The 14,185-nt window shown below is 43.3% G+C and overlaps 1 protein-coding gene across 1 annotated transcript in view; it reads right to left on the reverse strand.

Moving 5' to 3' along the window:
* Positions 1-14,185, reverse strand: part of NUP210L (nucleoporin 210 like) — a 124,618-nt gene that overhangs the window by 56,145 nt on the left and 54,288 nt on the right. The window contains exons 14-16 of the mRNA XM_058660302.1: positions 11,819-11,964; positions 5,902-6,123; positions 1,714-1,887 (exon numbers count right to left, since the gene is read on the reverse strand). Of these exons, the coding sequence (XP_058516285.1) occupies positions 1,714-1,887; positions 5,902-6,123; positions 11,819-11,964 (542 nt within the window). The remainder of the gene's footprint in view (positions 1-1,713; positions 1,888-5,901; positions 6,124-11,818; positions 11,965-14,185) is intronic.

Genomic DNA, 14,185 nt, shown 5'->3' on the forward strand with positions numbered 1-14,185 from the left:
TACTCCCCAAGTGAGCCGCAATGGCCGGTGCACACCGATCCGAAGCCGGGAACCAGGAACCTCTTCCGGGTCTCCCACGCGGGTGCAGGGTCCCAAGGCTTTGGGCCGTCCTCGACTGCTTTCCCAGGCCACAAGCAGGGAGCTGGATGGGAAGTGGAGCTGCCGGGATTAGAACCGGCGCCCATATGGGATCCCAGGGTGTTCAAAGCGAGGACTTTAGCCGCTAGGCCATGCCACCTGGCCACCGTATGATTTCAATTTAGTTTTTCCACATTATTATGTCCAATAACTCCCTCCCTTCCTCCCTCCTTCCCTTTCTTTCTTTAGACTCATTTATTTTCTTCAAAGGTAGTTATATAGAGAGATCCATTTTCCATGCACTGGCTTAGGAGTCTGGATCTCCACCTAAGTCTCCCCCATGGGTTGCAGGACCCTGAGCATCTGGTCAATGTTCCATTGGATTTCCAGGCATATTAGCAGGGAGCTGGATCATGATTCCTGTAATCCTCTACACTACAATGCTTGTCCTCCAATAACTTTCTCTTCTCCCACATTCGGAATTAGAGTTCACTTTGTTTTTCCTATAATCTGATGTTCTTGTTTGTAAAGTTAGATAATTTTTATTTATTCCTCATTACTTGTTCCTTATCTAGTAGGTATCAATGTGTGTGTGCTTTTAAAATTTTTATTTATTTACTTAGTTTTTAGTTATTTAAAAGTCAGAGTGCAGAGAGAGAGAGAGAGAGAGGGAGAGAGAGAGAGAGAGAGAGAACCTTTCATCCACTGCTTCATTCCCCAAATGGCTACAATGGCCAGAGCTGGGCTGGTGTCAAGTTGGAATCCAGGAGCTTCCTCCAGGTCTCCCACATGGGTGCCGGAGCACAAGCCACTGGGCCATCCTCTTCTGCTTTCCCAGCTCATCAGCAAGGAGCTGAACTGGATGTGGAGCTGCTGGGACTTGAACCACTGCTGACTTGGGATGCCAGCGATGCAGCAGAGGGTTACCCTGTTGTGCTACTATGCTGGCAGTATCAACATTTTTCCTTGCTGCTGTTGTTGGTGGTATCTATTTATTTTCATTGGAACTGTACATCAGATTTTATAAAACGAAGGGGAGAAAGATCTTCCATTTGCTGGTTTACTCCTCAAATTGTTGCAATGGCCAGAGCTGAGCTGATCCAAAGCCAGGAGCCAGGAGTTTCCTCAGATGTCCCACTTGGGTGCAGGGTCCCAAGGCTTTGGGCCATCCTCTACTGCTTTTGCAGCCCACAAGCAGGGAGCTGGATGGGAAGTGGAACATCCAGGACATGAACCAGTGCCCATATGGGATCCTGACGCTTGCAAGGTGAGAATTTAGCTATTGAACCATTGTGCTGAAAAACCAATGTTTTTCATTTTAGGTTTGAAGTAGGGATAAAATTTTTTTTTACTTGTAATAACATTAATAAATGATTTGGTAGAGAAGGATATTAGCTAACCCATTGAAAGTTGTTTAGAGAGTTGTAACTATCCACTTCCACAACCAAAAGCAGTAGGCAGAATCATGCCATTAAGTGCAGCCAGTTCTAGCTTATTCGCCTTTTCTCAGACACTATTAGAAAATCAGTAACAAAGAAAACAGTTCTCTTATCTTCAATAAAACAAAAGCTACACTGAGGCCCCCTTTTCCCTGAAGGAATGGTGGCAGGTGAGTGGGATTCACTCTGTACTTACCAGCTGTTTGTTGTGCTGTGGCAGAGGACATGGCTGGGCTCCTGCTGGCACCTTGTATACTGGGGCGACAGACATGCTGGCGGGGTGGGCACATATGAAGATCACCTGTACCACCTCTACAGCTGGACTAGGATTCAGGACACCTGGGTGGTTTCCAATCCGAAACGTGAGAGCCTGGAAGGAAACACAGCAGCAGAGAAGACTGAAGTAGATATCTGATGTTGGTCATGCCAATCTGAATGTGTTACGATTCAAATTCTAGCACAGGTACTTCCTGCTGTGATGCCCAAGAGGAAGGCTGGCTCTGCCTCAGGGACTGGCCAAGGAAGAGGCCAAGAGCAGATGGGCCAGGTTGTTGGCTGAGCCGGCTGCTGCAACGGTGGACGTGAAGCCCAAGAAGGCAACCAGCAAGAAGTCATTAGAAAAGAAGGTGCAAGTAAGCAAGCAAGGGAAAGAGAGGAGGAAGAGGGAAATGGCTGAGGTGCCCAACCAAGAAACTAAAGAAAACCTTCCTGTGGAAAATGGAGATGCTGAAAACGAGGGGAGTCAAGTCTCTGGCAAAGCAGAGGAGAAAGAAGCCAAGTTTGAGTAAAACTATACATCATATCTTATCAGTGGTCCCTTCTCCCCCAGCCTTTTTAAAAAAGATTAATTTTATTCTTTTATCTTATCTTATTGGAAAGGCAGATATCCAGAGAAAAGGAGATACAGCGAGGAAGATCTACTGTCCACTGGTTCACAAGTGGACAATGTGAACTGCAATAGCCAGAACTGAGCCTATCCTAGGGCAGCTGCTTCCGGGTCTCCTATGTGGGCACAGGGTCCCAAGACTTTGGGCAGTCCTCAAATGCTTTCCCAGGCCAGAAGCAGGGAGCTGGATGACACAAACTGGTCATATTGGATCCTGGGAGTTGTAAGCCAAGGATTTAGCTCCTAAGCTACTGTGCCAGGCCCCCTTCTTCTACAATCAATGTTTTTATCAACTATTTTGTAAATGCAAGTTTTTAGCAGCTCTAGAAACACTTTTTTAAGATTTATTCATTTTTGTTAAAAGAGGAAAAAAAAAGAATGCAAGTTCTGAACCACATCCTGTGATTTCTACATTGACATTTCAATTATTTTTCCTCTTTTAACATTAAAAACAATTAAAAAATAAAAAAAGATTTATTTATTTTTATTGCAAAGTCAGATATATAGAGAGAAGAGACAGAGAGGAAGATCTTCCATCCGCTGATTTACTTCCCAAGTGGCCGCAATGGCCAGAGCTGAGCCAATTTGAAGCCAGGAGCCAAGACCCTCTTCCAGGTCTCCCACACTGGTGTAGGGTCCCAAGGCTTTAGGCCATCCTGGACTGCTTTTCCCAGGCCACAAGCAGGGAGCTGGAGGGGGTGCCAGGATTAAAACTGGTGTCCGTATGGGATGGTGGTGTGTGCAAGGTGAGGACTCTAGCTGCTAGGTTATCGTTCTGGGCCCATTAGAAACATTTTTAAAGAAGGAGGAAAGTCACACCTTATTACATTTTTAAGTATAAATAATTTTTTTTAAAGAGGTGAAATCATTTGCTTGTTTATATTATGGTAGAAGCAGAGAATAGCAAGATATTGAATTAGGGGAGTCTCTACTGCCTGTGTGTCAGCTTCAAATTCCATAGATGGGGTGGTTTTTATATTCTACAACATAATGCATACTAAATGGCAATTTGGAGTCAAAATTGTGCATTTTATCTGTTGTGGATATTTTAAGTTTCTTCTCCCATGCTGTTTAGTAGAGCTGCTTCCTATAGAATATCACTCCTTGTTGCTGTCACAACCGTATGCACTCTGTAACACCTTTCTTTGTGGCAATCCAGGTTTCCTAATTGTTCTGTGAATGTGCTGTGAAAGACTGAAGACTTGCTCATGTCATGCATGTCATATGCAATTGTGAGTTTGTGGGATTCACGCGACAGCAACTTTTGCAGATACAGGTACTTGGTAGCCTCTTCACGAAGGCTGGAAAGTCACTGGAATAACTTTTCAGGAATGACAACCCATGACTTTTTAGACTCTCGGCATTTATGTTAAGCACTGGATACAATTTGAAATATCTGTGTACTCATTCTCAACCTCCATAAAATCTCAATTGTGAACAAATGGGGAAAAAACTCAAATCCTAGCATAGTGATCATTATAGCTAGAGAAATTCCATAAGGGCATTATAGATTTTTTTTCTTAAGGATTTGTTTATTTTATTGGAAAGTTAGATATACAGAGGAGAGACAGAGAAAAAAATCTGTCTGCTGGTTCACTCCCCAAGTAGCTGCAATGGCCAGAGCTGAGTAGATCTGAAGCCTGGAGTCAGAAGCTTCCTTTAGGTCTCCCCTGCGGGTGCAGGGTCCCAAGGCTTTGGGCCGTCCTTGACTGCCCTCCCAGGCCACAAGCAGGGAGCTGGATGGGAAGTGGGGCTGCTGGGACACAAACCAGCACCTATATGGGATCCCGGAGTGAGCAAAGCGAGGACTTTAGCTGCTAGGCCACCACACTGGGCCTCGGCATTACAGTTCTTAGTTGTCTAGTGGGCATTAAGGGTATCATGAAAATTTGAGATCAAATGGTACCTTTTAAAAAATCATCTTTGATGAATTACTTCAGTGTTTTCAATTCCATTAAATCTTTTGTTATTAGTTGTCAAAAAGTGGAAAAATTCATCAGTGTTTCTACTTGTCTCTACAGGAAATACTGATGAATAACACGATATATGAGTAAGAATTAGGGAGTGTCACATGGAGGTTAATTCAGCATGAAATTTCCAATAGTTCACTCAACAAACAACGAAAAGAAGAAAAACAATCTCAACATAATACAGGCTTTATCTGATCCACAGCTAACATGGGCTCTAGAACAAGGATGCCCACTTACACTGCTTCTATTCAACTTTTTTCTAGAAATTGCTAGTGAGAGTAATCAGGCAAGGAAAAGACATAAAAATATCAAAATCAGAAAGGAAGAAGTAAAATTATGTTTGTTTGCAGATGATTTGATCCCATAAGGTTTTTTTTGGGGGGGAGCAAAAAGAAACTCAAAACTAATGCATGCACTCAGCAAATTAGCAGGATACACTCAATGTACAAAAGTCAGTTGAATACATTATCAGTGAGCACTCATGAACAATCTGAGAAGGAAATTACAAAAGCATGCTCGTTTACATTAGTATGAAAAGAACTAAAATATTGAGTAATTAGCCTAAGCACGGTGTCAAAAGATTTGAATAATAAGAACTACCAAACATTGATGAAGGAAATTAAAGAGGACATAAATCAATGGAAACTCATAACATGTACACGAAAAGGAAGATACACGACTGTTTGGATAATCTCCAAGAATATATGCAAATGAACAATGAGACATGAGAAGGTGTTCTGCAACACTGGTCAGTAGGGAAACGCACATCAAAACCACAACAGCGCTCTCATTTCCGCCTGAAGGTTGCTGGAGAACAGCAAGGCCTGGGGAGGGTGTGGAGCACTGGAGGCCCTGCGCACTGTGAAAGGCTACAGAGGGACAACACCCCCCCCTCCCCAGAGAACAGCAAGGCTTGGGGAGGGTGTGGAGCACCGAGGGCCTTGTGCACTGTGAAAGACTACAGCTGCTGCTGAAATGAGCATGGCAGCTCTTCAAAACATCGAACATAGAATTACTCTATGATCCAGCAAATTCACTTCTGGGTGTAAAGACAAAATAATTGAAAAAAAAATTTCCCCCTTTTTCTTTTTTAAAAAGGATGTATTTGTATATTTATATGAAAGGTAGAGTGATGAGAGAGAGAGAGAGAGAGAGAGAGAGAGAGAGAGAATCTTCCATCTTCTGATTCATTCCCCAAACGGCTCCAATGACTGAAGCTGGGTCAGACTGAAGCCAGGAGCTCCCACGTGGGCAGAGCCCAGATGGGATGCTGGCCCCTACAAGCAGAGGGATCAGTCTGTTGAACCATAGGCAGCCTCTTAACTGCTTTGCCGAACACATGTTCCCCCAACGTTGTGTACTCCTAAAAGTATAGTAAGCTTCAAAAGAAAATCTTTTAGCCAATAGTGACAATTTTCCTATTTCATAAACAAAATTCACTGGGATCTATAAAAGAATGACTGGAAGTACAGAAGATTTAGAATTATTATGGTAAAATAAATGTTGGGAAAAAAGATGATTTTCCTACCTGTTCCCCTAAGTCCAGGCACAGGACCCTGTAGATGTATTGGTTCTGTTTTCTCTTAGCTGGCAGCCGGACTTGGGTTACTCCAATCTTCTCTGGCTTCTCCATCTTCAACTCCAAGAAGAATCGGGAGGGTTCCAGGACCCATGGACGAGGGCCCCCTTCAAATATCATTTCTTTCACAGACTGCCATGTCACCAACGCCACTTCCATGGGATTGACAGCCTGATGACATTGAATGAAATCAATCCTGGACTGGTTAGGAATGCAACAGCTCTCGAAAGGGAGAAATGAACAATTGGCCTATGCTAAAAATGACATTACAATTGCTTCCCACATAGAGAGACCTGTGTGCTGTTCCCCTCCCTCGGAATGCTTCTCAACCTCCGCAGCCATTTAATCTGAGGGATGTGTCATCTTATTATTATTTTTTTTAAGATTTATTTATTTTTATTACAAAGTCACATATACAGAGAGCAGGAGAGACAGAGAGGAAGATCTTCCATTCGATGATTCACTCCCCAAGTGACTGCAACGGCTGGTACTGTGCCGATCCAAAGCCAGGAACTAGGAACCTCTTGCGGGTCTCCCACATGGGTGCAGGGTCCCAAAGCTTTGGGCCGTCCTCAACTGCTTTCCCAGGCCACAAAGCAGGGAGCTGGATGGGAAGTGGAGCTGCCGGGATCAGAACTGGCGCCCATATGGAATCCCGGGACGTTCAAGGCGAGGACTTTAGCTGCTAGGCCACACTGCCGGGCCCGTGTCATCTTATTTGTTCATTTGTGCTCAGTCATTCTAGACCATGACCACTACTATACCCTCTAAGCTTTCACAGTCCTCATCCCTACCATATACCTGTATTTGTTCATCTCCAAATGCTATTAACTATGTCAAATGCCATGTATAAGTTGAACAATTTTTATAAGTCCCTGAAAACGAGAGAGATTATGTCATACTTAATTTTTTTTAATGTCTTCTTCAGAGGATTTTAGTACAATGCTGGGGATACAAAAGGGTTTGTATAAATAAAACAAAAGCATCTAAAAATTAATGTTTCACTGAAATGTCAAAAAATTTCTGCCCTAGAATAGTAAAATAATACATTTACTCATCCTCACATTTCTTAAAAATCCTTGCCATAACAGGTAGTATTCACTCCAGGATTAGAGGAATTGTTTCCTATTTCCAAAATGAGGGAATAGCACTAGAGGGAGGAAGTATTCTTAGAGTATAGGTTATTTTTTCTATGGCATACAGTGTCTACAACAGTGAGCAAAGCATAAAATAGAGAGATGATATAATTGTTCTACAAGTGTCAGCACATTATGCTTTCTTCTTTCTTGAACTACTCAACTGTATTTATTACCGAATACCATTAAAACCAAACATCACATCTCTAATAGGAAGTAATACCTTAATATACTTTTATCTAATTACATCACGTTATATAAACTTAAATATAATATATATAAATACATATAATATAGGAAGGGAACTGCGTGTGTATATATACAATTACATTATATATTAATATTATTAATTATATGAGATATATGCATGTTATATTTTATATCTTTGTAGACACATATATTATATATGATACACACACACCTATACGAACCGAGCATTCACTGATAGCCCACTAGGGGTACAGTACTAGAACTCCAAATGAGGTGTTGCTTCACAGTAGATATCACAGTCTTGGAAAGACAGATTTGGAGTAGCTTAACAGCATAATGAGTATTACAAAAAGATATATCTCAGCCTTTACCAGAGTAAATGAACAGAAGAAATAAACTAGGGAGGGTTTATGGGACGCTGTCATCAGAAAGCAAAACAAATTCTTTTAGGGCCCAGCGGCGTGGCCTAGCGGCTAAAGTCCTCGCCTTGAACGCCCTGGGATCCCATATGGGCGCCGGTTCTAATCCCGGCAGCTCCACTTCCCATCCAGCTCCCTGCTTGTGGCCTGGGAAAGCAGTCGAGGACGGCCCAAAGCTTTGGGACCCTGCACCTGCGTGGGAGACCCGGAAGAGGTTCCTGGTTCCCGGCATCGGATCAGCACAGCACCGGCCATTGCGGCTCACTTGGGGAGTGGATCATCAGATGGAAGATCTTCCTCTCTGTCTCTCCTGCTCTCTGTATATGTGACTTTGTAATAAAAATAAATAAATCTTTAAGAAAAACCCAACAAATTCTTTTAGACATATGGTTCTAAAGTAACCAGACCAACTGAATTGACATATAAAAGTACCAATTGAGGGCCCGGCGGCGTGGCCTAGCGGCTAAAGTCCTCGCCTTGAAAGCCCCGGGATCCCATATGGGCGCCGGTTCTAATCCCGGCTGCTCCACTTCCCATCCAGCTCCCTGCTTGTGGCCTGGGAAAGCAGTTGAGGACGGCCCAATGCATTGGGACCCTGCACCCGCGTGGGAGACCCGGAAGACGTTCCAGGTTCCCGGCTTCGGATCGGCGCGCATCGGCCCGTTGCGGCTCACTTGGGGAGTGAATCATCGGAAGGAAGATCTTCCTCTCTGTCTCTCCTCCTCTCTGTATATCTGGCTGTAATAAAAATGAATAAATCTTTAAAAAAAACAAACAAACAATAAAAAGTACCAATTGAGAACTATTCTAAGTATAATAATTATAACAAATGTAAAACACAATTTAAAAAATATCCTTTTTTCAGTGTGTGGAGAGAAAGATGCAAGACTAAAATGCTAGGGAGAAAAAGGAAATTATCATTCTACTTCCTTTTCTATAATGGTGATTTTCAATTAAGGGAGATATGATTTATAGATACTCGACAAACACAAAGTAAGTCTAAGGATAATGATAAAAGAAAGAAATATAACGAATCTTTACCATCAGATACAGCCAGGCATTTTCACTTAATTTACTAAGTAGGATGATTCATCCACTAGGCAACCAATGAAATATATACTTAAACCATATGCTAACACATCTGTTGCACAGTATATAATGACACCATTTTAAAATGTGAATGCTAATGGATGAGTTATTTTTAAATTTTTACTTTAAATTTTTGGCTAATAAAGTATTCCAGACTTTTTTTTTTACTTTGGTTTACACTTTCATTTGTATTTTTTATTCCTGGAAGCTGCCTGTATCGCAGGTTTTTCATGGATGAAATATGGAACTGAGCAGATTCTCCATTTTGTTCCATATTTCTTTTATGAATTCAAAACTTCTTGTACTTCATTAATTAGTGCTATTTTCCCTTTATGAGACTCTCTCTCTCCCTCTTTTTTTTTAGATGCTTTTATTTTCATTGCAAAGTCAGATATACAGAGAGAAGGAGAGACAGAGAGGAAGAGCTTCCATTCATTGATTCATTTCCCAAGTGAGCCACAATGCCTAACCGATCAGAAGCCAGGAACTTCCTTCTGGATCTCCCATGTGGGTGCAGGGTCCCAAGGCTTTGGGCTGTTCTTGACTGTTTTCCCAGGCCACGAGCAGGGAGCTGGATGAGAAGTGGAGCTCCCGGGATTAGAACCGGTGCCCATATGGGATCCCGGGGCATTCAAGGCGAGGACTTAAGCCGCTAGGCCACGCCGCCGGGCCGATCCAGTATCTCTTACAATATACAGTCTCTTGTGCCCGGCGCAGTGGGCTAGTGCCTAAAGTCCTCCGCTTGAACGCGCTGGGATCCCATATGGACGCCGGTTCTAGTCCCAGCAGCTCCACTTCCCATCCAGCTCCCTGCTTGTGGCCTGGGAAAGCAGTCAAGGACGGCCCAAAGCTTTGGGACCCTGCACCCGTGTGGGAAACCTGGAAGAGGTTCCTGGTTCCCGGCTTCGGATCGGCGCAGCACCGGCCCGTTGCAGTCACTTGGGGAGTGAATCATCGGACGGAAGATCTTCCTCTCTCTCTCTCCTCTTCTCTGTATATCTGACTTTGTAATATAATAAATAAATCTTTAAAAAAAAAAAAGAGATACTGGATCAGGATTTGCCAGTTTCTAACAGTAAAAAGAGACATCTATTTTAGTTCCTGATGGAATTAAGCATGTTAAAATGGAGCTGGGATGTATTTTAAAAAATCATATATTATCCACATTTATGGGGACTGGCATTCTGGCATATCAGGCTATCCTCTGCCGGCAGTGCCAGCATCCCATATGGGATGGTTCAAATCCCAGTTGCTCCATTTCCCTATCCAGCTCCTGTTTATGGTTTGTTGTCATTTGGGGAGTAAATCAGTGGATGGAAGATCTGTGTCTCTCTCCCTCTTTATAACTTTTTAAAAAAAATTTATTTATTTTGGGCCCGGCAGCATGGCCTAGCGGCTAAAGTCCTCGCCTTGAACGCCCCGGGATCCCATATGGGCGCCGGTTCTAATCCTGGCAGCTCCACTTCCCATCCAGCTCCCTGCTTGTGGCCTGGGAAAGCAGTCGAGGACGGCCCAATGCATTAGGACCCTGCATCCATGTGGGAGACCTGGAAGAGGTTCCTGGTTTCTGGCTTTGGATCGGCGTGCACCGTCCGTTGCGGCTCACTTGGGGAGTGAATCGTCGAATGGAAGATATTTCTCTCTATCTCTCTTCCTTCTCTGTATATTTGCCTTTCCAATAAAAATAAATAAATCTTTTTTTTAAAAGATTTATTTTTATTACAAAGTCAGATATACAGAGAGGAGAGACAGAGAGAAATATCTTCCATTCGACGATTCACTCCCCAAGTGACTGCAACAGTGACTGCACCGATCAGAAGCCAGGAGTTTCCTCCAGGTCTCCTACACGGGTGCAGGGTTCCAAGGCCTTGGGTCGTCCTTGACTGCTTTCCCAGGCTACAAGTAGGGAGCTGGATGGGAAATGGAGCTGCTGGGTTTAGAACTGGTGGCTATATGGGATCCTGGCACCTTCAAGGCAAGGACTTTAGCCGCTAGGCCACCGCGCCGGGCCCTCTGTAATTCTTTCAAGCTAAATAAAAAATTCTGAAAAGAAAATCCCCATTACAATGGATCAATCTTTATGATCTAAAATAATGACTCCTGTACCAAAAATCCATAAATATGTGTTAGAAATTCTCTTTTCTTTGTGAAGGGCAGGCACTCTGAAATGGGTTTACCCTGACAGAGGGACCTATGCCTTGGAAAGTGTTAAAAAGTGTATATATATGTATGATAGAAAATGACTAACTTCCTTACATAGGATAGAAAGTTATCTCAGAGTTTTCTAAAAGGGAGTATGTTATTATGCATATCTTGGTCCTTATAGAAATATCCGCACATGTAAAAGTTTAAATTGTACCTAAAGACTGTACTTTATGAATATTAGTGGATATAATTTTAAAAAAATTTTTAAAGACTTATTTGACAGAATTACAAAAAGAGAAGGAGAGACAGAGAGAGAGGTCTTCCATCTGCTGGTTCACTCCTCAAAAGGCCACAACAGCCAGTACTAGGCCAGTCCAAAGACAGGAGCTGAGAGCTTCTTTCAGCTCCCCCATGTGGGGGCAGGGCCAGAGCTCTTGGACCATCCTCCACTGCTTTTCCCCACACAATATAAGAGACAGAAGTGGAGCAGCCAGGACTTGAACTGGTGCCCATATGGGTTGCGGGCACCACAAGTGGTGGCTTTTCCACTAGACCACAGAGCTGGCCCCAGCTGATTATAATTTATATTTCAGTTAAAAAGGAAGGAAAAAAGGGAAAGAGCTAAAATTTGCTGGTACAATTTATGAGCTATCCCTGTATATATATATTGAGGATGCAGGAGGCAAGAGAAAAGAGGAGTAAGTTCTGTGAGACTCAAGTTTGATGAGAGAGCCTTACCGCTACAAACTAAAAACCAGAAAACAAAAGGAAACATGAATATCAACCATACAGTAACAACTGTGCCCGGAGTGGGCACTGTCAGGGACATGAGAAGAAACTCCAGCTCCTTACCACGAATTCCCTCACCTTCAGGGGTTCATAAGCAGCAAATGTGGCACTACTCTCCAAGTACTCTTCACATTCAGTCACGCTCACGGTCACCAAGGTGTGACCCAGGGATTTGGCAGCTATGTGAATACTGGAACAGTGTGTTGGTCCAGGTTTTTGAATACCTTTCAATCAGAGACATGATGTCAGCAGGGTAATAAGCAGTTAGTTCTCAATGAAACTAAGAAACAGAAGAATTTTGTTAAAAAAAAAAATCTTTATTTGGCCCTGGCACAGTGGCCTAGTGGCTAAAGTCCTCACCTTGAACGAGCCAGGATCCCATTAGGGCGCCAGTTCTAACCCTTGCAGCCCCGCTTCCCATCCAGCTCCCTGCTTTGTCGCCTGGAAAAGCAGTCAAGGACGGCCCAAGGCCTTGGGACCCTGCACCCGTGTGGGAGACCTGGAAGAGCTCCTGGCTCCTGGCTTTGAATAGGCTCAGCTCCGGCCATTGCAGTCACTTGGGAAGGGGGAGTGAATTGGGAAGGGGGAGTGAATCGTCAGATGGAAGATCTTCCTCTTTGTCTCTCCTCCTCTCTGTATACCTGACTTAGCGATAAAAATAATCTTTAAAAAAAAAAAAATCTTTATTTGGGTCTGGGCACAGTAGCCTAGTGACTAAAGTTCTTGCCTTGCACACACCGGATCTCATATGGGCATCGGTTCTAATCAGGACAGCACTGATTCCCATCTAACTCCCTGCTTGTGGCCTGGGAAAGAAGTCGAAAACAGCCCAAAGCCTTGGGCCCCTGCACCTGCGTGGGAGACCTGGAAGAAGCTCCAGGCTCCTGGTTTTGGATTGGCTCAGGTCTAGCCATTGCAGCCACTTGGGGAGTGAATCGTCAGATGGAAGATCTTCCTCTATCTCTCCTCCTCTCTGTATATCTGCCTTTCCAATAAAAATAAATAAATCTTTAAAAAAAAATCTTTATTTGAAAGGCAGGTGACATGAGGAGAGAGAGAAAGGAGAAAGAGAAACAGTTTCTCCTCTTGTGGGAGATATGCTCCCCCAAATGCAGAAATAAGATAAAGAAAATGTGTAAACAATGGTCTTGCTCAGTTTCCCCTGATCCTTGACCCTTCCTACCCTGATCAACTATGTAAATATCATCAAAAATAAAATTTAAAAAGAGTTAGTGTTTAGAAGAGGACAGTAACCAGATATATACATGTCCTAAAATATTATAGAGTGATAAGCACTATACAGGTCAAGAAAACAGATTATTTCTAGTTGGAGAGATTATTATTGTAAAGACTTATTATTTTTATTATTGGAAAGGCAGATTTACAGAGAGAAGAAGAGACAGAGAAACATCTTCCATTCACTGCTTCATTTCCCAAATGGCCACAACAGTTGGAGCTGAACCAATCCAAAGCCAGAATCAAGAGCTTTTCCCAGGTCTCTCATGCAGGCATAGGGTCCTAAGGTTTTGGGCTGTCCTCTACTGCTTTCCTAGGCCACAACCAGGGAGCTGAATGGGAAGTAGAGCATCCGAGACACAAAATGGTGCCCACATGGGATCTTGGTGCTTGCAAGGTGAGGATTTAGTCATTGAGTCAATGTATTGAGCCCAAGAGAGATTATTATTTTTTTAATTTTATTTTTAATGTTGTTTATGCAACTGAGATGGATTCACGCTCATGTGAGTCTCTGGTTAGGGTGGGGAGGTTCAGGTACAGAGGAATGTGGGTAAGACACATGTTTCAGTTTTGTTTTTTTCTTCCTGTGTCCACTGGGAAGGAAGGGGAGAGGACTGCTCCTTGCTGTCAAACCACATCAGGATCCAGTGCTGTAGCCTAGCTAAACCACCGCTAAAGCCTTGCCTTGCATGCCTGGGATGCCATATGGGCACTGATTCATATCCCTTCTGCTCTGCTTCCCCTCCAGCTCCACGCTTGTGATCTGGGAAAGCAGCAAAGGACTGTTCAAAACTCTGGAACCCTATACCTGCTTGGGAGACCCAGAGGAAGCTCCTGAATCCTGCCTTCGGATTGTTTCAGCCCCAGCTACTGTAGCTATTTGGGAAATGGATCAGCAAATGAAAGATCTTTCTCCTTGTAGATCTGCCTTTCATATAAAAATAAACAATTTTGCGGGGGGGGGGGGCTGCTTGTGGCCTGGGAAAGTAGCAGAGGACAGCCCAAAGCCTTGGGACCCTGCACCGGTGTGGGAGACCCAGAAGAAGCTCCTGGCTTGGATTGGCTTAGTTCTGGTCATTGTGGCCACTTGGGGAGTAAACCAGTGGATGGAAGATCTTTCTGTATCTCCTTCTCTGCATAAATCTGATTTTCAAATAAAAACAAGTAAATCATAAAAAACAAACAAAAAATGGCTAAAATACTTGTCTT

This window comes from Ochotona princeps, chromosome 2, assembly GCF_030435755.1.
Source record: "Ochotona princeps isolate mOchPri1 chromosome 2, mOchPri1.hap1, whole genome shotgun sequence".
Classification (NCBI taxonomy): Eukaryota; Metazoa; Chordata; class Mammalia; order Lagomorpha; family Ochotonidae; genus Ochotona; species Ochotona princeps.